General features: G+C 45.8%; 1 protein-coding gene across 1 annotated transcript in view; it reads left to right on the top strand.

The window, feature by feature from the left end:
* Nucleotides 1–24250, top strand: part of PLXNA4 (plexin A4) — a 475064-nt gene extending 450814 nt beyond the window's left edge. Inside the window, exons 29-32 of the mRNA XM_077783705.1 lie at nucleotides 673–842; nucleotides 4298–4510; nucleotides 17111–17261; nucleotides 17985–24250. Of these exons, the coding sequence (XP_077639831.1) occupies nucleotides 673–842; nucleotides 4298–4510; nucleotides 17111–17261; nucleotides 17985–18080 (630 nt within the window). The 3' untranslated portion in view covers nucleotides 18081–24250. The remainder of the gene's footprint in view (nucleotides 1–672; nucleotides 843–4297; nucleotides 4511–17110; nucleotides 17262–17984) is intronic.
* The last annotated feature ends 1839 nt before the right edge of the window (nucleotides 24251–26089 follow it).

Raw genomic sequence — 26089 nt, 5'->3', positions numbered from 1 at the left:
TGGTGACAGAGAAAACGTGCCCTGCCTGGTTCCACCCCAAACCCAGCCTAGAACTCCTCAGCTGTCCCCTTCTCCAAGCCTGGTGACCCTCAGATATTCCAGCTCCTCTCCTCCCTGCTAAAAGTCCACTGTCCTCACAAGGGTGACTCTCCAAGCCCTGGATCTGGGATTCTCCTAGTAAGGAATAAAAGATGAGGAGGCCTCTTTGGAATGAAGTTGGTGTTATTTAGGACACTGGTCACACATTACCCACCCACCTCTCCAGGTTCCCTTCTCCTTTTTTTGTCTCCATGACACTTTCTGCTGTGCTCTACAGCCTTCTACAGACTTCTCTTCCCAGTTTAAAAGAGGATTGGGTGCAAGCCAGCCTGGAAAATGGCTGGGTTTTGTCTCATGGATGCACTAAAGCCTTGAGGATGGGATGCAGAGAGAGGAATCTGTGTGAAAATGAGGTGTAATTGTTCTTGTGATGATAAACATTCCTGTTTAAAAACATTAGTCTTGAAATTCCAGGTCATGTCACATTTAACTGATATTAGATGGCCCCCACTTTTCAATCACACCTCTGCTTATCCACAGACATGCCCTGTTTTCAGTGGGGCACCAAAATTCAACATCCTCTGCCCACTTGTTACCTCATATTCTTCCTTTCTTCCTTCCTTCTCCCACCAGGGCACCCTCCAGAAATTCGTGGACGACCTCTTTGAGACCATCTTCAGCACTGCCCACCGTGGCAGTGCCCTCCCCCTGGCCATCAAGTACATGTTTGATTTCCTGGATGAGCAGGCAGACAAGCACAACATCCACGACCCCCACGTGCGGCACACCTGGAAGAGCAACTGGTGAGTGAGTGACAGAGCCCAGCACAGCCCAGAAGGGCTACTGGGCTGGAAGGAGGGTAGAGGGAAGTGTGTTTGGGATCTGGCTGCTGGGGGAGCTGAGGACCCTGGTGTGGAGCTCAAAGGATGAGGCTCAGTCTTGTCAAGTCAACGGAGAAGTCAGAAGATCCCAAATTCTAAAGGATTAGCACTTTTGCTGAATAGGTCCCAGTTTGCCCTGTATTATGTGCAAATGGCAGGGTTTGTGAGGGATTTGATGGGGAAAAATGAAGTTTTTAATTGCTGCCCAGGATCACATAGGAATATCTAGGGAGGCATGGGAGAGGATTCAACACCACTGGCTTCATCTGCACTGGGTGTTCTTATTCCCAGCTCTATTTGTTTGCCCACACAAAGATATCTCAGGCCAGCTGAGAATTTTAAGGTATTTGAGACATCCTCAGAGGATGTGGAGTCCCCACAAGAGACTTGTACCCTCCTGGGTGGGAGCTGGAGGCCAGGAGAGCATCTCCAACTAAGTACTAAGTGTTTCAAGAGTCGGGAGGTGGGTGTGAGTCTTCTTTGGAGTGAGTAACAAAGTGTGACATCAGTGGCAAAGAGTGACATCAGCCCCCTGCTCCAGCTCCTCATCCCTGCAGTGGGACAGCAGGAAAAGCCAGGATCGTTGGAAAAAAAAAACCTCCTTTCTGCTGAGTCTCCCGGTTGGAAAGAGCTCCCTGGGGAATGGCTCCCTCCCCTTCTCCTGTGCAAACACAGGGACTATAAAAGGAGCAGCAGAGGAGAGCCGTGGGGCTCCCAGCTCATGCATTTTTTCCTTTTCCCAGCCATGCAGTTGGCAGATCGTCACAGCGCCGGTGACATAAAAAAAGAAACCCCATGCACCAAAGAGGCTTTCAACTAATGAAACATTAGCATATTATTAACATTATCTGCAGCACTAATCTAAGGCTGATTGCAGCCACTCAGCCTAAATGAGCAGGAGGTTTATTTAAGAGGGGAGGGGGGAAGGCAGAGTGTGTGTGTTTGTGGGAAAAGGGGCAGTGTGAAGAAATCTGCTCAATCAGATCAAATTAACTCAAAGTCACATCACAGGGCTTCATTATTCCCAGCCAGGGACATCGTCCCCTCTCCCCTCTCCACACCCAGGCACACAAACACACACTCTGCTCCTCACCATGGCTGTGTGTGCCATCCAAACACCTGCAGAAGGACTTCTGCAAGGTTCACTCATCCACTTCATCCCCCCAGTGATGATTCTCCATTCCCAGATGAAATTCCCACAACTCCGTTGTGTCTCATTGCCATTTTTTTCTTATTCTTCCCCGAGGCCCTGGGACAGGCTGTCCAGAAAAGCTGTGGCTGTCCCATCCCTGGACTGTTCTAGTCCACCTTGGATGAGGTTTGGAGCAAGCTGGGATAGTGGAAGGTGTCCCTACACCAAGGGTGTAGAACTGGATAGTCTTTAAGGTCTCTTCCCAGTCCAAGCACTCTATAACTCTGTGTTTTCCAGCATCTCCCTCTTCTCCTGAGCTTGGCTGACCAGATTCCCTGTGTGGGGCTTTCCTTACATTTGTTCTGTGATTTCGATGCTCAGGAGAACACACAGAAGTTTTGGAAAACACGGCATCACCCAAAATCAGGCTTGGAGATGAGTTTTTTACAGCGTTGTGAATGCAATGAGCAAATGGGAGGAACTGGGGAGTTTATCCTGAATATCAGGAGAATTTGCCAAGCTGAAAGGTGCAGGGAGTGAAGGCAGACTTAGCAATCTGCCTGAGAGAGAGACAGGGGCTGGGCTCTGTGCTCAGTGACACATCCCAGCTCCTGGGCCATGATCACTGCAGTGCATCTGCCCTGACAAAAGGCTTGAGGCAAAGGCTGGAGGTATCTCATACAAGGTACCTCAGGGCATCTCATACAAATGAGCTGCTCTTTGGAGAAAAAGGGGGGAAAGAGCTTTGAATTGCAACTGGAATAGCATTTCCTTGGTTAGGGCAAATATATTTTCATATCAAAGGCTGTTTCCCAGTTCCTTTTTTTTTTTTTCCTTGAGGCAAGGGGGCTTTCCCTATCATGTAGCAGCTGCTTCCTGCTCAGGGTACTGGGATCATGTGAAGGCTTGGGCTGGAGCAGTGGAGAGTGACAGGATATGATGTTCTACAGGGTGTGCCATGAGCATTCCCAATCTCCACCTGGGAGCTCTACCTACCTCTCTTCCTGTGGGGTTGCTGTGAGGGCTAAAAAGCCAAGTCCTTCAATGACAAATGTGTAGAATCCCAGAATGGTTTGGGTTGGAAGGGACCTTAAACTCATCCAGTGCCACCCCCTGCTATGTCAGGGACACCTTCCACTATCCCAAGTTGCTGCAGGCCCTGTCTAAGCTGTTTTTGGACATTTTCAGGGATCCAGGGGTAGCCACAACTTCTCTGGGCAGCCTGTTCCAGTGCTTTATAACCCATACCATAATAATTTTTGTGGGCTCAATGCCTGTCTTCACCTGATGGAGCAACCGACAGGATCAACTTTCCATTGCAAACTTAACACAGAGAGATCCAGAGTGTTTGTCATCACCTAAATTTTACTCCCATTAATTTATGGGCACCTTCAATGTGAAAAACGCCAATGACTTGTTTTTAGAATTTTTAAAAGTTTGATAATAATAAAATGGTTATAAAAATAGTAATACAAGTAGAGTAATAAAAATTTAGAGTTAGGATAATTACAAGACAATAAAAAGCAAAGAATTACAGATGTCCAGATATTTTTGGACACTGAGCTGCCAAAAACATGTTTTGGGAACAAAGGAATAACCCTTAAAAACCATACACTGTTGCATATTCATACATACTTCATGGTTATGCGTACATTCTATTTAAAACAAGAAACTCTGTCTGGTATGTGGCAGCTACTTCTTTTAATCCCCACGGCATCTTCAAGTCTGAGCAAGGCCTGAAGAAATTAGCTTCTTCTGAAAAGAAAACCATAAATTCCTTCTCTCTGGAAGATTTAGGTGTTCTGTGACTGTTCTCTCAAAGCGAGTTTCCCATTTCTTTAAAAAAAAAACAAACTGTATACATAGTTTGTATTTTAACATTGTGGTATAACCTAGAATTATATTTAACACATTGCTTAAGAGAATCAATACAGCATAACTTTCTAACATTACACATATAATATTCATTTTAATATTTGCAAAAAGCCAATCATAAAATATGCATTTTTCATATTCAACAAGGTTGCATTGACTCTAAACATCTGCCTTGCAAGGATTACAGGGATGAAAGGTGACGTCTCTACCATTTCTAGACTTTGTAGGGAGGAAATTCATTGTATAGCAAGGTTTATCCTAAAACCTTCACATCCACAGCTTGATTTTTGATCCCCACGTGCCATTTTCTGCTGTGATGTCTCCTGTGAGCTGTGCCCTGACTGTGTCCCCTCTGCCACCCCTCCTGCAGCCTCCCCTTGCGGTTCTGGGTTAACATGATCAAGAACCCACAGTTCGTCTTCGACATCCACAAGAACAGCATCACGGACGCCTGCCTGTCCGTGGTGGCTCAGACCTTCATGGACTCCTGTTCCACCTCCGAGCACCGGCTGGGCAAAGACTCCCCCTCCAACAAGCTCCTCTACGCCAAGGACATCCCCAGCTACAAGAACTGGGTGGAAAGGTGAGTTTCAGCTATGGGACGATGTTGATTGTTTATCTTAATTTTCAGCCTGGGTCAGGGTCAGGATTAAATGCGAGCATTTCGTATTCGAACTCAGATGTTTATAAATTCTTATCTATGTTACAGTCTCACAAACCAGAGTTTCACAGTACTTTAATAAGCTACAAAATGGCCTCGTATCTATCTCTGCAAAGCCTTTTAAGGATAAACTGTCCAATTAAGAAACGACACTTTTAACCCAATAAGTAATCACCTGTGCCCTGCAATGCAAATTTTTCTGTCCAATTGCAAAATACCACCCAAACCCATGGAGAAGGAGGTGAAGAAGAAGGACCAGCCACTGCACTAAAACCTCCATCTTGCTTTATAAATATTACTATATTCTACAACTTTAAGCTCCAAGTTTTTCCCCCATGTGATATTACACTTCTATTCAAACTCCACCCCCACAATCCCAGTGCTGTCATTCCATTTTGGAAGTTTCTCCACGGCCTCAGGTCAGTGCACTGTTTTCCTGGGGGTCAGTGCCTGGCAGCACAGAAAGTCTGGAATTCTCAGCAGCCAGGTTTCCACCAGAATGACATAAAGTGACACAACCAGGCTCTGCTTGTGGGTGGAGGTAGGAGGCAGCATCACTGTTGCTTTTGGAAACTGCCCTGAGGGCTTTTTTGTCTTTCACTTTTGCTAAGTGGAAATCTCCATGTTAGCCTTTTATTCCCTCAGTGCCTTGCAGCAGAGATGGAAATTCAGTTAATGGTGGGAGCTGAAGGTGTTTGCCATCATTGTTTCCTTTGAGGAGAAACTCTTGAGAAGTGGCAGGGGAAGGAAGGAAGGGGAGGTGATGTGTGCGAGCCCTGGGAAGTGTATGGGCTTCTCAGTCTTTCCACACAGGCCTGAAGTGATTTGCTGCTCTCAGCACCGTTGTGACAGTCCCCACACTGCCCAGATCCCAAGGGATTTATAATTATCCCGCAGCAACTTCCCTTGGAGGATCTCCTGTGCTTTGAGTGATTTGAGTGTGCCAGAGGATTGACAGAAGCTGACTGAAGCTCTGCAGATATTTTATATCAGGTCAGAGGCCTTTCCAAACATTTTGTCCACACTCCCAAAACCTGTGGCTGTACTTCCATCTGCTGTACCAAGGGTCACTGCCTGGAAAAGCTGCTCCACAGGGAATACAAGAAAAACATCTATTCCTGCAGCATGTTTGGGCTTCATTTTCTGTGGGGTTTCCCCCAGGACAAGCAAACAGCACATCCTGTTCTTCATCCAGCAGGAGATGGGCTTTGCTTTCCAACATTCTGCACTTGCCTGGCGTTATTGACAGGTTTGGGAACTGCACAGATGGGGAATGGTTGCTGCTCTGTAAATACAAAGGAGGGTTTATCCTACAGATCATTCCTGTGCTCTGCATCCAGCTTTCAGCAATGATTTCCTCTGGATGACTTCCCAGGCATGGCCTAAAATTGATACCATGTCCTGCAGGTTGTACAAGGCCTCTGCTGCTGCAGACACCTCACGCTGTGCTATAAATCCTTGTACTGCATTTGCTGGGGATGATTTTTTCTCATTTTGTGACAGGAGTGTGGCTGATCAAAGAGCTCCATCCCCTACTCAGCACAAGGCAGCTTTTTTCCCAACAATTCTCCCATTGGTCTGTGATTTGTCTGGACAATTATTTTTAGATGTGGTTAAACACTTCAGCAAATGTCGTTTCTAGGCAACCTGCAAGGCTCTTATGAGCTACCTTGCTTAATTATGACCTACTTTTGGTACCGTGTCCAAGTTTCTTAGTATGTATTGAGGCTGATTGCTGGATTGACCTGGATAATGGGAAGCAAGTGTTGGAGGTTCCATTTAGAAATCAAGTTTGTACCAACATGACCCAAAGGTGTCATTCTCTAATGGTGCTTTAGCAACACTCTGGGTGGCTTCTGTGGACAAATAATGTTTTCCATCTCAGAGTGGTTGATTTTATCTTGGGAGATGCTACATTTGAGTGACAAACTGAGGTATTTAAGTGGAGAATAGGATATTTCCTTATGCAAAAACCACCTTTTTTTTTTTTTTTCTTTTTCTCTTTTCCCTCTGGATAAACAAAAGGCTGCGGTTTCCATTTTGGTTTTTTTCCAGTATTGATTTCACTTTACAATTTTTTGGAGCTAAATCCTGGTGCCCAGTGATCTTCAGCAATAGGTGCTGCATTTCCTTGGAAGTTTTCCCAAACAACTGGGTTTGCAAACGAGGTACATAACACCTCCTGCTGCTTGTAAACAGCCCTGGATTCCTGTCCCCAGCATGTGCTGGGTTGTTATCTGCACTGATGTCTGACAACTTGAACTGAAGCCCAAGGGGAGACTGCAGGTTTTGGAATATGGTTAGAGCTTCTTCCCTGCTTTTATTTTTGTGTGTCAGTTCCACTGACTCAAGGCAGTGGCACCTGGATGCTGTGGGAGATGAAAGAAAAAACCTATCAGGGATGAATAAAATATAATTTGAGTTCTACCCCGAGGTAATGAATTTCTTCTCTCCGTTCTGTGATTGTGCTTTGAGGGATTTTTTCCAAATCCAAAGGCTTCCAGTGCTGGTTGGAGCCATTTCTGTAGTCAGCATCAGCTGGAGATGGCATCCTTCAAGACCACTAGACTTCTTCAAAGAGTGAGTCAGGAGAGAAAAAGTCAGGGAGTTTAAGAAGTGGTTGAGTAAATCAGAAGAACCTGAAATCAAACTAACTTCTTTGACAAAGAGGAAACTCTTTAGAGGGTAATTAGTCAGTGGTAGATTGTACCCAACTTGAGGCACTCTGGATTAAAACGTGCCTGGATTTAGAGGTCTGAAAGTGGAACTGAGCTGGGTTACTCCAAGCCATCCCTTTAAAATCTCTGTTTTCTTGGTGTGGAGCCTTTAGGGCTCACAAACTCAGAGCAGGGAATGGCCTCGGCATGAGAAGGAGGCAGGGATGAAAGGACTTCCCTCCAATCCTTCAAATATTTGTTTTCCACCTGGGAATGTGCATTGGGAAGGGAATAGTTCCAGCTTCTGGCCTTACCACTGGTCTGCCTCCACAGGGTGGTCAACTGGAAATTGGATTCCAAAAGATTTCAACAGAAGGACTGTAATCTTCACTGGTTTTATTTGTTTGGCTCATGGTTTAGTGTAGGACTTTCTCATGTTTTCAGTTACTTCTTTGTGATGAGTCAAGAGTTGCCTTCAGAATTGGGATGCATGACAATGACTAATTAAAATATTTTTAAATTTACCAATTTTTGCAATTTCCTGTCAACTTAATGGAAAACTATATAAGAAATGGACAACTTCCATGACATTTTGAGAGGTTGGTTGTTTTAGTGCCCATTTCTGTAATTATTCAAGATAATGGATTTGCCGACAACAGCAACAAAAAAATTGTGCATCACTTAAATTTAGTTGAAGATGCTCCCTGCTCATTGCAGTGGGGCTGGAATAGACGACTTCTAAATGTCCCTTCCAACACAAACTATTCTGTGATTTCATGAAAGTCCTTTTATAACATTGTTGGAAGCAGAGGTGGATTCTGCCTGCTGAAACAACCCAGCTGAGAAATTCTGGCTTCTGGGAAAAAGCAGGTTCCCTGTTCAAATGAGACACACAGAGCTGGAAACACGTGGTTGAAAAGTGTCCCGGTGCAGCCACATCTTGGATTTCCTGCTGCAGAGCACAAGGCCTGATGAGGCAGGACAATTAACCCAGGAAATTGGGACAGGCTATTTGGCTTTTGTTGAAGCCACGAAGAGTCGGGCTGTAGTTCTAAAACAAAGTGGAGGCTTTTCAATTATCATTAAAAAAAAAAAAGAAAAAAAAAAAAGAGGAAAAGAATGGTAGCGATAGAGCAGAATCTCATCTGACTTCAGTTAGTAAAACTCCATAGGCTCTGCTGAATTTACATTAGAGCAGCTTCAGATCTGCATCTTTTCAAGTTTACTTCAAATGTCCCCTTTGAGCCTGGAAATCTGGAGAACTTGGGAGCATTTGATGCAATCCCCAAGCAATACAAAGGGGAGCCTGTTCTAATTGGGACTGTCTCATTAGCATTCAACACCACACTGAAAAATGACAAAGGGCTGTGGCTGACCTTTCATTTCTCTCCATGCTGCCAAGCTTATGATAACACTTGTTTGAACTTCATTAACACCATTTAATTGCCTGCATCACAATCAATATGATGTTTCCCTGCCGAAGCCTGGCACGGAGGCAAGGATGTGGGAGACTGAAAAGGGGCAGAGCACAAAAAGCAGAAGTCAAAGAGTTTTTCCATTTCACATTGGTGCCCAAAACACCTGCAGGGCTGCAAGGAGAGGATCTGGTGCTCTTTTTTTTCCTTATCCCTGCAGGGACTCGGTCTCCTTTTGGCTGCTTATTGTGCATTGAAAAGAGCCCCTCTAAGAAAAACTTAAAGTCAATGGAGACATCACAAGTGTTCTTAACTTAAGAGTCATCCAATGAAGACCGTTCAAAATAGGCTTGCCAGGTTCAGGATCAAAAGAAGCTTAAAGTGATCTGATATGTGGGATTCAGAATTATAACATTTGCTTTTTATTGTGTTAACCTGGGTGCAAACTGTGCCTGGCATAGCTGGTGCCACTGGTGCCATAGCTGGTGGCCATGATCTCATCTGCTTTTTTTTCCTTACATGTACAGATACTTTTAGGATAAAGGGAACAGTTTTAAACTAAAAGGGAGAGATTTCAGTGAGATGTTTGGAACGCATTCTTTACTCAGAGGCTGGTGAGGCCCTGGCACAGAGTGCCCAGAGAAGCTGTGGCTGCCCCTGGATCCCTGGAAGTGTTCAAGGCCACGTTGGACAGGGTTTGGAGCAACCTGGGGTGGTGGAAGGTGTCCCTGCCCATGTCAAGGGTGGGACTGGATGATCTTTAAGGTCCCTTCCAACCCAAAACATTTTTGATTTGGTGATTCATGAAGCAGCTATGATTTGCATCGCATTAGCCTTTAGATGTCAAGGTCTAGATCTTGTTAGGAAGAGCTTTATGAGTATGTTTGGAGTACACAGAACAAACAGCCTGTACCCATTTGAGATTTCACCTACCCAGTGTGTCAGCTTGGGGTTTCAGGGCTCTCAAGTCACTAGGAAATCTCTACCTGTGCAATGCTTGTTTTTTCTGTTGGCCACTTTACAGCTAACTTTGGAAAGAAAGACAAGCTGGACCAATTTAAAACAATAAAAAGCTGCACGTACCCTCACATTGTGAGTTATTGAGGTTTTAAGGAAAAACTCTGAGGGCTTTAAAAAAGAGCATCACATGAGAGGTGCAAATCCTGGCTCTCTGTTAAAAAATTAGTTTTCTGTGCCCCCTCTCTCTCTCTGCTGGAAAGAAGGCTCAAGAAGTAGCATACCAAAGGTCAAGGCAGGGGGTGTTGTCAGTGGAGATAATAAAAAACAGCCTGGAAGGGGCCTCAGGAGGTCAACCGGAGCATCTCCTGCCTCAGGGCAGGATAATCTCTGTCTAAAGCCTTCCTGACAGATGCTTGTCTACCCCTTTCTTAAAGGCCTCCAACAACAGAGCCTCTGCTGTCCTCGGGCAATTCATTCCCGTGCTTCCCAGTCCTTCCCATCAGTGTTTTCCCTGCTAGGCAGCCAAAATCTCCCTGGCTGTAATTAAAGCTCAGGCATCGTCATGGTAGGGGGTACAGCTCATTCCCTGCCTCTCTGGGGCAGCTTTTGGCGTATCTGAAGACTGCTCACTTGTCTTTCTTCACTTTTCATCTTAAAAAAAAAAACAAAAAAAATCCCTGTGTTTTCTCATCACACTGAAAAGCTGTTCCTACGCAGCGCAGCTTTCAGCTGGCGAGATGGAAATGTGTCCATATGTGCGGGGTGCAGCCCTGTGGGAACCCAGGGCTTCCCTCTGGCTGCCCTGGCAGGTCTGGGACCCTGGCAGGGGTCAGGAACCCCCTGGACAGAGCCCCCAGAGACACTGTCTGTGATCTCTGTCCATGGAAAAGAGTTTTCAATCCTACAGGATCAATTACCAGCTCTGAGTGTTTGATAGAAGGAATAATTCAGTGTGGCACGGGTGCAAAAGTAAAATTTTAGGATTCTAGATGAGGGGTCCAAAGGGGACAAGCTGGAGGAAATTGGGTGTGCCTTGTCCTTTTTCTCCTTCTTCATGCCCTCCATGTCTCACTGTGGTGTTGGCATTTTTCTGTTGGTTCAGGCTGGGGACACACTGTCCAACGTAGGTGACAGATATTGGCACGTTCTTGTAAATCCAGCCCAGGGAGTTTCTGGTATTTAATGTTTGTAACATCCCACTGAGGGCAGAGCCCCACACGCTGCCCTGCAGGACAGAGCTGGGCAGGGCAGCAGAACATGTGAGAGAGAAACAGAATAAACAACCTGGAAACCAGCACAGACCAATTATGGCTTCTGCTTTGGCAGGGGGCTGACAGACAGAGACTTTCTACAATCTCAGAATCATCAATAGCACAGATTTCGACACAGCCCCACACATCCTCTGCTCTGAGGTGGTGCTGGGTGATCTCCTCTGCCAGAGGAACTAACTGTGCACGGATTCACTCTTCAGCCACCAAGTCAGAGCTGTTCTTCAACCCCCCACTACTTATTCCGAGGGGAGAAGCAGCAGGAGAACCCATGGAGAAGGAGGTGAAGAAGAAGGACCAGCCTCTGTCCCAAAACCTCCATCTTGCTTTATATCTATTACTGTATTCTAACCCTTAAACTCTTGAGTTTCCCACCCCGTGATATCACACACTTCTATTCAAATTCCACACCCACAATCCCAGTTCCATCATTCCATTTTGGAAGCTTCTCCACAGCCTCAGGTCAGTGCAGTGCTCTCCTGGGGGTCAGTGCCTGGCTGCACAGAAATCTAAAATTCCCAGTAACCAGGGTTCCACCAGAATGACATAAAGTGACACAATCAAGCCCTGCTTTGTGGGTGGAGGTAGGAGGCAGCATCACTGCTGCTTTTGGAAACTGCCCTGAGGGCTTTTTTGTCTTTCACTTTTGCCAAGTGGAAATCTCCATGTTAGCCTTTTATTCCTTTTTTATTCCTCTGCCTTGCAGCAGAGATGGAAATTCAGTTAATGGTGGGAGCTGAAGGTGTTTGCCATCATTGTTACCTTTGAGGAGAAACTCTTGAGAAGTGGCAGAGGGAGGAAGGAAGGGGAGGTGATGTGTGTGAGCCCTGGGAAGCATACAGGCTTCTCAGTCTTTCTGCACAGGCCTCTTCAGCCACTGAGTCAGAGCTGTCCATCAACCCTCCACTGCTTATTCCGGGGGGAGAAGCAGCAGGAAAAAGCCATGAGCAGGCAAAATAAAAGCATTCATTGCCTTTTCTAGGGCTTGCACATATGGACAGAATTGTTCCCTCCTACAGCTTGGGTTGGAAAGGACCTTGAAGCTGATCTCATTCCACCCCCTGCCATGGGCAGGGGCACCTTCCACTATCCCAGGTTGCTCCCAAGCCCCATCCAGCCTGGTCTTGAACACTTCCAGGGATGGGATGTCCCCAATTTCCCTGGGCAATCTATTCCAGTGCATCACCAGCAGCTCAGATGCTCCCCGGGAAACTCAAAGTGCCATTCTGTGTCAGTGCAAGAACTGACAGCCCGTCCTGGCACTGCTTCACTGCTTCCCAAAAAAGAACTGGTTGTTCCCAAGCTTTCCACCAGCCCTTCCCTGCTGGAAGAGTCCCCCATATCCCTTTCATACACCTCTCCATCCTTCAGTGGTCTGGATACAGCCGGCTATTGCATAACCCTAATTATGTTATTGCTGTAATTGCGTCTGCCGTCTGCAGCACATGGATTCGTTACAAGCTTTTCATATGCTAAAACGATTATTAATGAGTGCAGTCCCATCCCAGCGACAAACAACAGCCATGACAAAAAGATCTTTTGGAAGGCAATTAGCTCCATGCTAAGCTGCCTAAACCATGGCCTGTGCTGGGAAATTTCGGGCTGGGGAGGAAGCGCTGGCAACGTGGCTTTTCTCTTCTCTTTTGATGAGTTAATGAGTTACTGAGCGGCAGCAGGCACAGTCATTCTTGTGAAACAGCTCCACTAAGGAGCCTTTCCCTGTCGGTACCGAGGGGAAAAAACATTTATCCCTGGATAAACAGAGGACAAAATGTATTCCCAGGTCACTGTGATGGATGCTCAGGTCATTGTTGTGTCGCTTTCCTTGGGAAAACAAAACAAAACAGAATGAAACAACAAAACAAAAACCAAAATGCAACCCAGGGAAAGATGAGGTTGGAAGGAGCAAGAATAATTATTTTTTCAGTAGAAGAGTACCAGCTGCATCCTGGTACATCCCAAATCCTTCTCCATCCATCAGCGGCAGTGGAGGGTCTCCTGAGCTCTCTCTCCATTCAAGGCAGGCTGGGGTGAGTTGCTGTTCCCATGATATCTGTGAGGACCCATCCCATGGCCTGGTTCTCCTCACATCCTCCAGCTGAGCTGGAGTGCTGGAATGATGGGTTTACCCCAGTTCCTCATAATTGTAATTGTTGTGAAGTCTAATGAATGAATTTCCTCTTGTCACATCAGAAGATTACTCTTACCTTGAGGTAAGAATGGAGGCTGCTCCTGTGAATAAGAGGAAACTCAGACACATATAGGCTGGTTCTTTTGATCTCCATCTGAGAATCTTCTGGAAACAGCTGGGGAAAGATCCACTGGAGATGAGCAAAATTGGAGTACAGCAGTAGCAGCAAATCTACTCAGGATTCTTGTTCTTGACCCTTTGAGAGCAGATTAAACTTCATTTACTGCTTTGCTTTGCTTTGCTACCTTTCTGTCTCATTCAGAGAGAATACAGCTCAGTGTTGTGTTCCCAACCTCCTGCTGGCTGTGGAAGCGGGTCAAAGACCTGTCCCTACCTCAGGTGAGACCCTCCACAAGTGACAAAACACCTCACTGCCCCTGGCACTGCCTCCCAGCCCAGCTCTGGTGTGGGAGCTGTCAGCTGCAGGGGTGATGGCAGCAGCACAGGCAGCCCTGCAAATTCCAGCAGTGGAAATGTAAGGGCCTCTGGGGTTTGGTGACAGCTTCTCAGTGGGTTTTGCATTAGGGGTATGCAAATGGCAGAGAGGCTCTAAGTACCTCTGAGGATCTGGGTTGGAATGTAATGTAAATAAAGACTCAGCAGGGATGTTGTCATCTCCCTGCTAGGATGCTTTAATACACACATTCATCATTTCTTTAGAGAGCACAGTGATGGCTTCATTAGAAACTCTTCTGCATAAATAAGTCACTGGGCCATGGCAGAATTTGGATGGAAGGATATTATGTCTTCTCACTCATCTAGATTGGGGTATTGCTATATATCTTTATTTTATTTTATTTTTGCCACAAAATGCCTTGGTTTAATGGGAAATGACTGTTTAGGTGTGTGATGCCAAGGGATTGAGTCTGGAGGAGACCAGGATACTTTGGTGGGTGATGGCCTGTGACCCCAGAACACTGAGATCACATCCTGGGCGTCTGTCATGGCCAGAGCCCCGAAACTGTGATTCTTGAAACTCTGATCTGTGCATCCCATCCTTGGCTCCAGGGAACATTTCCTGATGCTTTTCCTTGTTTGGATGAGTCACGGGAGTGTTGTTCTGCTGGGGAATGATCTCTGCAGGGCTGGAAAGGGATGGGGAGTTTTCAAACCCTTGTGACTCACAGACTCAAGAGTCTGTTGCTACCAGGTGGAAAGGAAACAGGACAAACTTGGAGAAGGGGTTGATAACTGTGTCTGTGCTCCAGTTTTTGGGAGCACCCTGTCCCTACACCCACTATCTTGCCACCACTTGGTGACAGCTCAGCCAGAGAGGAAAAGGAGAATTTTAACTTCTTGTCAGAGCCAGACTGGCACCTCTGATTTCCTCCACCAACCCCATTTATTTTTGCTGTGATGAGCGTCCTTCTCTGCTCATTTCACCCATCAGGAGGGTGCCTATCCAACATTCATGAAGAGCTGCTCTCTTTTCAGGGGCCATAAATCAATGTATTTCACTGCTTTGCAGCCTGTTTTACTCATAAGTCTGTGAATTGTGCTGGTGGCACATAGACTTTTTTTTTTTCCAGTGCCAAGGCACACCTTGCTTTTTAACCCTAAGATTCCTTGTTTTCTCAGCTGTGTTATGGATGCCACCAATTCCTGTGTGCAGCATAAATCTGATCTTCTTCAGCAGGTGATGCTAAGACCTGTTTAAGTTCTTCTGTGAGTGGCAAAAGTCTAAGAAATATTTATTCCTCCTGTTCACCATCTGCTCCTGGGGACAGTTCTGCAGGACACGGCCTCCTGGGATTTCCAGATTTACTCACAAACAACTGTCCAGGTCCACCTGGGGATGGAGGGTCAGGCAGAGTGTAAAGAAAATCAAACCCACAGCACTTTTCACTGGAGCACTGGAAATGAGAAATATTTAGACCATGGGAGTGATTAGACTAAGATTTCTGGCTGGTCCTAAGCCCAAAAGACAAAATGCCAGGGCTCCAGGGAGAGAGATGTTTTTGTGCCTGCTGGAAGTTGCAGTAAAATTAATGAGGTTTACACAAGTTTTTATGGTGAAACAGAGTTTAGCTTTGGAAAATGTCAAGCAAGAAGGACCTCTGCCTCCTATGCCTCCCTCTGCCATGGATTAAATCAGCATCCCACCACCAAAACCAGGTTATCAACAGAGACTGACTCACTGGGGTAAATCAGGGTGGGGTTGAAGGGCACAAGAGCAGACTGAGCACAGCTGGAACCTCCTGCTGTGGAAGGGTTTTCCCCCATGCTCTGTCTTCCACAGGACACTCCAGCAGCTGCTCGTCCTGCTCTGTCACGGAGTATTTTCCCACTCATTCACCTCAAGGATCCTCACCACACAGCATTTCAATGTCCAATTTCTCTGCAGTGGCAAGCAGCCTCCATCTCAGCAGGTGTCTCCACGCTGTTTACAGGACACCTGTCAGCTCTTTTGGCTCCCCGTCCCCTCTGCCTCCTAATTATAAAATTGTGGATTGCTGCAGCTATGGGCTTTTTTTATTTTTTCCTTCTTCTTCTTTTTTTTTTTTTTTTTTCTTGTGCACAAAATGTCAAATTGCAGAAATTAAAAATGTAAATGATGGTGTCTAATTAACCAGTTGACAGCAGAGCACAGCTGCGAGTGACAGTGACTGATTACCTTCTGCAAACCTTGTCCTCCAAGACCTGCCTTACCCAGGGGAGGAAGGACATCAAAAATAGCAACTTCCTTAAAGAGACATCACTCTGAAGATGAAGCCTGCTGGGCAATGGTTCTGGGGGATCTAGATCCTATGGATAAACCCCCACTCCTCCTGAGCTCCAGGGGAATGCTGTTGACTCCTAGGAAAAGCAGATTTTTTCCCAGTCAGACTGGAGTTGAAGACTGTTGCCATAAATATCAGGCCAGCTTAAAATATGAGGTTAAAAGGAGATGCTGAGCAAGAGGGTTGTTGGGATAGACTGGATTCAGTGTGGAACTTGGGTGATTAGCAGTGAGGGCAGATGTAGTGGTGAGAATGGTGCAAGGAAAAACACAAATATTTTGGGGTTTTGTGTGTATGGGAGTGAAATCCTGAGCTGTCAATGGGTAGCAATGTCTCTCTGGGAAGAAAGGCAGGGCTAAAAACCCTTGAATGCCTGACAACGTGATCCAGCTTCAATTCAGCTCCTGTTGATGTCACAGGGAAAGTTTACAGGATACTCTTTCGGGTGTCATTCTCAGATTGGGGTGAATACAAGACACATCTGGTGCTCAGGATGAGTGCTCAGTCATCTCCACCTTGGCTAAGTGTGGGAACCCAGAGCTTCCCTCTGGCTGCCCTGGCAGGTCTGGGACCCTGGCAAGGGTCAGGAACCCCCCTGGACAGAGCCCCCAGAGACACTGTCTGTGATCTCTGTTCATGGAAAAGAGTTTTCAATCTTACAGGATGAATTACCAGCTCTGAGTGTTTGATATCAGTAATAATTAAGTGTGGCACGGGTGCAAAAGTAAAATTTTAGGATTCTAGATGAGGGGTCCAAAGGGGACAAGGTGGAGGAAATTGGGTGTGTCTTGTCCTTTTTCTCCTTCTTCATGCCCTCCATGTCTCACTGTGGTGTTGGCATTTTTCTGTTGGTTCAGGCTGGGGACACACTGTCCAACGTAGGTGACAGATATTGGCACGTTATTGTAAATCCAGCCCAGGGAGTTTCTGGTATTGAATGTTTGTAACATCCCACTGAGGGCAGAGCCCCACACGCTGCCCTGCAGGACAGAGCTGGGCAGGGCAGCAGAACATGTGAGAGATAAACAGAATAAACAACCTTGGAACCAGCACAGACCAATTATGGCTTCTGCTTTGGCAGTGGGGCTGCCAGACAGAGCCTTTCTACAATCTCAGAATCATCCATAGGACAGATTCCGACAGCTAAGTCACCTTTCTTGCTGTAAAAGAAGATCATGGGCAGGTATTTCACTGAGAAACCAGAAAAACCCAACACTAAGCATGGGTTTTTTTCCTTCTTTTTGTTTGGGGATTTCACTTCTTGAGCTCCTGCTCTTCCCCTCAAGAAACCCCCGTGTCTGTGCCCCTCAGGTACTACTCAGACATCGCCAAGATGCCAGCAATCAGTGACCAGGACATGAATGCTTACCTGGCTGAGCAGTCCCGCATGCACATGAACGAGTTCAACACCATGAGCGCGCTCTCTGAGATCTACTCCTACGTGGGCAAGTACAGCGAGGAGGTGAGAGCCTGGGGGCACTTGTGGGGGGCCAGGGGACAGCCCATCCATCCCCAGGGAGTGTCACTGATACCCATCTGCATCCTGGCTGGGAGGGTGAAGGATTTAAGGAATGAGAGACATGGGGGCTTGGGGTTTGGGAAGGGAAGGTATGGGATTTTTGGGTTTCCTCAGTACTCCTCTCTGGATCCCTGTTTTGTGTCTCTCGTGTTCAGTCAGGCTCAGCTGGTGTGAAGTAGTTGATGGTCAGATGTTAACTCACTGCAGAGGAGCCCTACATGAGCTTTACATCCAAAATGGCCAAAAGTTGCTTAAGGACTGTGCCCAACATCATTTCAGATATCCTAAAGCACCCCAAAATACTCCAACATAGACTTCAAGGTTTCCAGCACGGTTCTATGTATATTGAAGGCCATGTGAGACCCCTTAGGGCATCTCAAGTGGCATGGCCAGAGGATGGATAAAGCTCATAAATAAATATTGGATCTCCAAGATAAAAATCAATTTAATTGGTTTCAATCTAGAGGTCTGCATTGAGTCAGATCAAACCCAAACTCCCTGCCTAGCTCCCTCCTGGCTGACTGACTTGCCTTGCATGATCTAAGCTAAGTCTGGGAGCTGCCTTAGAGAAAGCTCACCCTCCTCTGCTGCTTTAAGATGCTGGACTCAGTCATTCTGGGGAAAAAACCTGAAATCCCTATCACTTCTTCCTCTCTCCTTTTCCAGATTCTCGGAGCCCTCGATCAAGACGACCAGGCTGGGAAACAGAAACTTGCCTACAAACTTGAACAAGTTATAACCCTCATGAGCATAGACAGCTGAGAACTGTCCTGCCAGGGACACCCTGGGAGGGATAAACCAAGTCGTGCCTCACTCAAGATCATCATCTTTACCAAGTGCAAGTTTTGATGGGCTGTAAGCAGAGTCACCCGAACAGCGCTCCTCTCTCTCTCCCCCCCTTCTCTTTCTCTCTTTTCCTTCTCTTTCCAAACCTATGGACAAAGCGACAGAGCCCCAGGGGTTAAAAGAAAAGACTGCAGAGGAATCTTGGCTCTGGGGCCATGAAGACATTTGGGTGGAGCTCTCCTTTTCACAGCTTCCCCTCTGCCTTTTGCCCTAGAGAGAAACTATTGAACACACGCAAAAACCCCACCAACCCTCCCCCAGCATCACATCCTCACTCTGCAGAGGTGAAACTGGGAGGTAACTTCTGTCATGCTGCTTTAACTGCCCTCCGAGGGCTGTAGCCTCTGGAGAGGACATGGAAATGAACTCAGTATTACTCAAGTGTCCCCAAGGGGAAGGCAGCCTGCCTGCAGGGCTCCTGGAGGGCAGAGCCCATCCACCTCCTCTCCAGCAGAGCCATTGCAATTCTATCTCTTGATAGCGACCCACTGGGAGAGGAGGCTCCCTGAAAAATGCCACAGCTCCGTCCAGAGCAGAACCACTGTGGCTCATCCTGCCTGGGCAAACAGCTGCTCTCCTGTGGCAGGGAAAGGGTCAAGAGGGGATGAGGAGACCGACGCTCCCCTGCCCATGTGTTTCATATGGTTCTTCTTATTTTTCCAAGAGCTGCGTGTCCCCCTCTGTCTTTCCCGTCGTGTCCTGTTGGTCGTAGCACTGCAGCAAAACGCTCTCTCTGCTCGGTGGCATCCTGTCTGTGGTGGTGGTTCTGCTCCTCCTGGCCATGGGGAGCACAGCATCATCCCCCTTGTTCCCACCTTGGCTTGGAAAGCAGGAGCCACAGGCCTCGGTTTGTTCCAGGCAATGAGCTCAGCCTCAAAAGAAGAACCAGAAGGATTTTTTTTTTTTAAGCTGTTCTTTCCATTTTGTTTCCTCAGCTGGAACACAGCTGTTGTTTTCCCACAGTGGGTTACTGAAATGCTTGCTGTGAAGTGAGGTGGTGCACGGGGCTGATGGTAAAGCCTTCCTTCCAAGTCACTCCTAAGAGGAAATGTCACCACACTTTTTGGGAAGGAAATTTTGGAAGAAATCCAAATGAAACACTGCAAAAAATTCTTCTACCTAGATCACCCCAGACGAACTGCCTGTCTTCTGGAGGTCTCTGAACTGCTGTGAGCCCATCTGCCTTTTGGTGCCAACTCCTGGCCTTTCCTCTCCTCCATTTCTGGAACCAATAGGCCTTGCTGAAGGCACAGTTGCTGCCTAGGAAGGATTTTATCTCTCTTTGCACTTCTTATCCCTTCAGGGATCGCTGTCACCATGGGACAATTGTGGGGGATCACCCTGTCCCTGTCCCATCCTCTGCTCATCTTCTCCAGAACATCTCAACTTGTTTCATGGCCAACCAAAGGGGAGTGAGCTCCTGCATCTCTTTTGCCTTCAGCTGTTCCATTCACACGGCTGCCAGCCCGGATAACACCATGATTAGAGACCCTCGGGGTGTGGAGAACCTTCCTTGTTCACCAGGGAGGCAGAGCTGGGTCAGCATTCATCTCCCCAGACATGAGCAGAGCTCCCTGGCAGATGGAGGTGAGGTTGGAGAATCAGCCCACGTCCACCTCACCCCATCCTTGGAGCAACAGCCTGGATCTGCTGTGCACCTGGAGGGAGGAAGGGGTGCAGGCAGGGTGTGTAAATTGATTACAGAGCGAGTTTGTTTGGGTTTGTTCCTGTCTCTTGCTATCAAACCAGAACCTCTTGGGAGTGACCGATCCCGAGCGGGTGTGAGGGATGATGTGGTGCAAGCAGGAGTCAGTCAGCGGGAGGTTTTCCTTCAGCCAAGCAGATACACACGTAGGTGAGTCCAAAACCACTCAAAGAACAGCAGTCCAAAACTGGACGTGTCTGTGGGGAGAAAATCACCAGATTCACGTTGAAACAGCAAACTTAGGGACACGTCTTGGTTTTAAACCCCCAGACATTTCTCTCTTGATTGCAATTCCAATTATTTTGTGCGTGTGCGTGTGTATCTGTGTGCGCGTGTGCGTTCCTTCCTTTTTTTTGTTGGTTCTGCTTGCTTTCTGTTGGATTGCTGAGCTGATGGACTCATCATGCACCTTATGGACATCTCAGCAGTTTTAAGAGGCCTGCGCATTGGGGATGGTTTGGGTTTGGTTGGTTCTGCCATGGTTTTGTTGATCCATTTTAGTAACGTTAACGTTGGCGCATGTTCCAGATCCACTGATTATGGCTGTGAAAGTGGGAAGTCCCACCAGAGCCAGTGGTAAAAAAATTACAACAAACAACACAAACACAGTATTTTTTATAAGTACTTAAATATTAAAAAAAAAAAAAAAAAGGGAAAACTTAAAAAAAAAAAAAGGAAGAAACCAAAGGTTTTGACAAACAAAGTGCCACAAAAGATAAATATGGACCCTATTGTCATGCCTTGTACTCACAGCTGGATGGTAGGAGTCTAAGGACAGAGAGCTGGCTTGGAGGGAAGTGGTTATGAGTGATGGGCGATCCTGCCTGGACATGCGCACATGAGAGGAAGAAGAAGCTGTTTAACAGAGAAAAACAAAAAAAGTATCAAAATGAACTGGTGTGATGCTGTACTGTTACTGAAGTCAGAGGAATACCACAGGGGAAATCTGAGACTCACCCTGTTTCTTTTCGATGTTTTCAGGGCTGTGTTTTTGGTTTGTTATGGTTGTTTTCCATGGTTGTTATTTTATTTCTTCTTGCTGGTACGGAGTTTTTCATCTGTATATTATATATATATATTTTTCGAGAAAAACTTGAACACCTCAGAGACACTGAGAATGAAACACTTAGGGGAAATGGGAAGTGCCAGGAGATTGGTGTCTTAACCCTTTCCAACTTCTCATTTAGGCATTTCTGCTTTCTCTCCACCCTCTTCTTTCCCCCATGCCCAGGATTTGAAAGAAAATCTACATTTTGCTTCTCTTTCATCTCCTCTTTATTCTTTTGTCTTTCTGTTTCTCTTTATTTTGGTGTTTGAGCTGGATTTGCTTTTTTGCTTGGAAAATGTGCCAGAATTGTGATGTAAATGTGTGGGCTTCCTCCCCTGTCCCCTTCAGTGTCCTTCCCATTTCCAACCAGTGTCCCAGAATCCCCCAGTCTATGAGAAGTCTTGGCATCTTTCTTCCCAGCCTCACCTGTTGAGCTAACTATTTTTTAAGTGCATGTAAAATACAACTAAAAACAAAGACACAAGCAGAAGAATGAGCCCTACTACAACACGGATGCTTTATTTTCCTTTGATTTCTTTTCCCCCCACCTCCCTTTCAACACTTGACCAAAAATTCCTGATAATTAAGGAGTGTCCCACACTGGTTTTCAAACCCCATGGAGAGAACTGGAGCCAAAGTTCCTCGAAGCCCATGGACAGACTTCAAATATACAGAATATTCCAGATGATAGGCTGATCATTACGGGCATTTCTCAAACACTGCAATCAAATAATTAATGCTGACACCTGCAGCACCATCAGAAACAGGAGAAAGGGAACTCATGAAGACTCTCTGAAGTTCTATGGAGAGAGCCAAGATTATTTCTTCACTTCAGGGTTTGCTTTGGGGCTTTGCTATTGGGTTAGAAGAATGAAGTGTGAACAGCCCCTCTGCAAACACCTCATGTCCTCCCTGTGAGTGGGACTCAGCTGTCAGTGGCAGTGATCTGAGACCTGATCCATCACGTCATGTGCTGGTGGAGACTGAGCCTTCCAGGGAACACCAGTGTGGGGAAATGTCTGGAATGAGGTGTTGGAGATTGTTTGCCCTCCAACAGACAGCACAGGAGAACCATCGAGGAGAAATTCAGCCACCTTCCTCTCCTAGCACAGAATCATGAATCATTTAGGTTGGAAAAGATCTCAAAGATCACAGAGTCTGCATGTTAAACCATGCCTCCAGCCCTTCTCTTCCCACTCTTCATCCTGTCCTGAACATATCCAAAGGTTTGGTCCAAGCCAGCACATATCAGCCTTGCTCCATTAGATAAGAGGGCTATGCCAATTTTCATCCTTGTAAAAACACCACTGCACTTGTTTTACCTTGCATCTTTGACACTAAAGACCATAGAATTTATTGGGTCACGAAGAAAATTTACCAGTAGAATTTCATTTGGTAATTGCTTAGATTGAAAAAATATTACCAAAGTTTGCCGATCTTGTGCATTCACCCACAGGAAAATGTTTGTTTTGAAGGGAATGAGACCAAGCAGATCAGATAATTGTAATTATTTTTAATAGTGCTGTTGAAAGCCAATAGATCAAATGTGAAGAGTCCAGTCAGTGGTCAGCCTTTCTGTTGAGTCCCCTCTGAATTTCCTGGAGTCTGGGATGCCTGTGAAGTAAAAACCCAAGCACATCACAGCCAATATCAGAAGGACAATTGTTCAGAACTAAATCAAAACATGGAACGTAGATCTGTCCTTCTCCAAGGCTTTAACAAAGTGCTTTGGGAAGAGACACTGCTATGTGGGAGAATCTTCCAAAAGAGGAGAAATGAAAATATAAGTAGTGAGAGTTGTCCTCCAGGGCAGGTGGAGGTTTTGGGATGTCCTAACTCCTGCCATCCAAACTTGGTGTGCTGTGGAGCAGGAAATTGGTGAAACACATGAACCTCAATATCGTGGTGTGGACCTCCACCTCCTGCTCATTCCCAGTCTGAATTTTCCTGCTTTGCACCTGGTGCAGCTCCCATTTCAGGGTAGTGTTTGGTGCATGGAATCCCGCAGTTTTTCCTCACCTCTGTGACTGTGCAAAGCCCCTTTCTCCAAAAAAATCTTGTTGTCTTACTGGGAATAACTACTTTGTGGAGAATGCTTTGAAAATAGAGCTTGTCAACCATGTTTTATTTGGGGTGGCTCAGTTCTCTCCACTTGGAGAAGCACCCAAGGGGACACAGTCTTACAGCAAAAAAAAATTAATTTGTAGAAAGATGTAAAAAAAAAAAGTCTAAAAAACCCCCAAACAAACAGAATTTACACTTGGAAAAATAAAGCCACCAAAAACCCCACTGAAGTTACAAAGCTGCTTAGTCTAATCAACCTGTCACGTGTTTGATTTCTGTTGTCGTAGTTGTTTGTTCGTTGGTTGGTTTTGTTTGGTTTTTTGTTTTGTTGTTGTTGTTTTTTTTTAATCTTCTGTTGGAGAGTTTACCTCAAAAAATTCTTTCTGCTTGGAAACAGATCACCTCAAAGATGCTCACAGCAGAGAGCAGTGTGCAGGGAAGCTCAGTAAAGCAAACTTGGGTGTGGAAAACAGAGGGAAAACCAGGACATTCAGGCTCTTTTCAGCATTTCCTTCTTTTACTGGTGTGGTCTGGCATTCCCCAGTGGAGAAGTTGCTGTTCACTTTCAGATAGACCGAGGCACAAGAGCCAGTTGGAGAAATCAAGGCACATGTCCAAGCTTGAAGTCCGTTCTGAAGTATCTTAAGAGAAACTTGGTGTTATTTAAACTTTCAATGCTGCTCTTTCTCCATTCTCTGGAGAAATTCCACTTTCCAGCCCAGGCTGGGGTAAGGAAGCAGAGAGATTAGGTGCTAGCTAAATGCTCCCAGTGTTTTCCCCAAGGAATTGAGAGGCAACTGGATTATTTAAGGTCACAAGAGAGGCCCTTCCTTGTGTCTGACCCCGTGTCTTGGACATACACGTGAGCCCAGAAGTCTCATTCTCTGTTTTGCTAAAGCTTCCAACTCAAAATCCATGGAAAGACATTTCCTTTCACCACAGTGTTACTAACAGCCTCAAAGAGATGTCAAGACAGCATTAGAAAGGAGGTTGGGATCCTTTTTCTTAGGTTGTTGTTGTTGTTAGTTTGATTTTATTTTGAACTGATCCTAGTTAAAAAAAGAAATAAAATCTATACTATTTAAATTGGAATCCCGTTGTTACTTGGTAAAGGCAAAGCTTCTGTACCTTTGTTATAATTAATTGTATACCTGTGTATGTAAATATAAGGCATTCCTATTTTGCAGTCCAGAACAAAAAAGAAAAAAAAACAACTATTTGTAATATAGAATAAAGTTTATTAAAAAAAAAATAAAGAAATAAAAATGCCCCAGGCTGTGATTGCTGCTTTTTTTGTCAGATGGAGGGAAGCCAGAGAGACGGAATTTAAATCAAGGAAAAGTTGGAAAAAGACCTTAAAGATCATCAAGTCCAGCTGTTAACCCAGCACTGTCACATCCACCACTAAACCATGTCCCCATATCCACACATTTTGGAACCAACCCCTTCCCTTCCCTTCCCTTCCCTTCCCTTCCCCCATTGTCATCTCTCTTTTCCTTTCCCTGTCACACAAAAAGATATTTATTGGATCGTTTGATTTTGTTTTCCTCGCAGAGGTGGGATCCAGACAGATTATTCTTTTCCATTTGCTTTTGAAGTGTCATCAGCTCTATTAAAAAATAAAAATAAAAAAGGTTGACAAGCTCACTAATTCAGGGATGCTGGTAAAGGAACAATGTATGGGGTTTGTGGAAAGCAAACAGCTTTCCACAGCCTCAGCTCCATGGAGATTGTGAAAAGAAAGCAAGAGAGTGGATTTTAGAGAGGGAAAGGAGTTGAATGAAGCTCTGGCAGCTTCAGGTTTATTCTGCTTAGCACTGTCTGGGTACCTATAGAAGAGGTACCTGTCATGTCCACCTGTAACTGCCCACATCCAGCCATGGAATTGAGACATCTCTGTCCAGCTGCTCCTTGGGACATGGAGGAAAAGGCTTGGGGCTCAAATCATGTTGATTCTTTTGTTTCTTTTCTCTGCCAAGGTCAGGATTAAATGTGCAAGACAGTATTTATTGTTGGGACTCAGATGTTTTTTAGTTCTTACCTAATTTCCAGTCTCACAAACCCTGAGTTCTACAGCACTTCACTCTAACAAACTAAAAATGGAGCCCCATCTCACTCTCTACAAGGCCTTTTAAGGATAAACTGTTCAATTAAGAAATGACACCTCAATTACTTTCACTTTTAACCCACCTGTACCAACCACCTGTGCCCCTCAATGTGGACTTTTTTATCCAGTTAAACAAAACCACCCAAACCCATGGAGAAGGAGGTGAAGAAGAAGGACCAGTCTCTTCCCCAAAACCTCCATCTTGTCTTATATCTATTACTGTATTCTAAACCCTTTAACTCTTGAGTTTCCCACCCTGTGATATCACACACTTCTACCCAAACTCCACCCCCACAATCCCAGTGCTGCCATTCCATTTTGGAAGCTTCTCCACGGCCTCAGGCCAGTGCAGTGTTTTCTTGGGGGTCAGTCCCAACATCCCACACCAGACCCCTCAGGCCAGCAGGATGAGTTGTGGGAATCGATGCTAAAAACTTCTGTGTACAAGGAAGATCTTCAGGTCTGGGCTCTTCTGAATTATCAGTGGGTTTGGGGCAAAACCCCAAACCATCTCTAAATAAAGAGTTATGAAGTGTTTCCTTTTTCAGGGCATTGCTTAAACCTAAACTAAAATGTCTCACTAAAACCTTCCTTTCAGATAAAGTGGTTGCATTTACACTTCCACCAGAGTAGTTTTAGGCTGTGTCTCCACCAGAAACTGCATAACAAGAGAGAGAATGTCCCTGTAGAAATAACAGCTCCCATGTCAGTAAGAACAGACAAGAAAAGGAAAAAGGAGGAGAGGAACCTGAGGCACGAAGAGGTGAAAAGGATTGCCTGGCATCTCAGAAGCAAAGCTCTCTGCAGCCCAGTACCAATCCCAACCCAGCTGGTCACTGTTTCTGTGGCTGGTCACAGCTCTGTGTTGCAAATTTGGGAGAATCCATAGGGCAGGGCATGGTTGGCACCAATATTGTGACCCTGTCGAGACATCCTGGACCAGTTTCCTCCTGTCTGCCATGCCAAGACTGGGAAACAACAAAACACCAACTATTCCCACA

Source organism: Lonchura striata, chromosome 5, assembly GCF_046129695.1.
Source record: "Lonchura striata isolate bLonStr1 chromosome 5, bLonStr1.mat, whole genome shotgun sequence".
Taxonomy (NCBI): Eukaryota; Metazoa; Chordata; class Aves; order Passeriformes; family Estrildidae; genus Lonchura; species Lonchura striata.
This window is presented reverse-complemented; position numbering and strand designations above follow the sequence as displayed.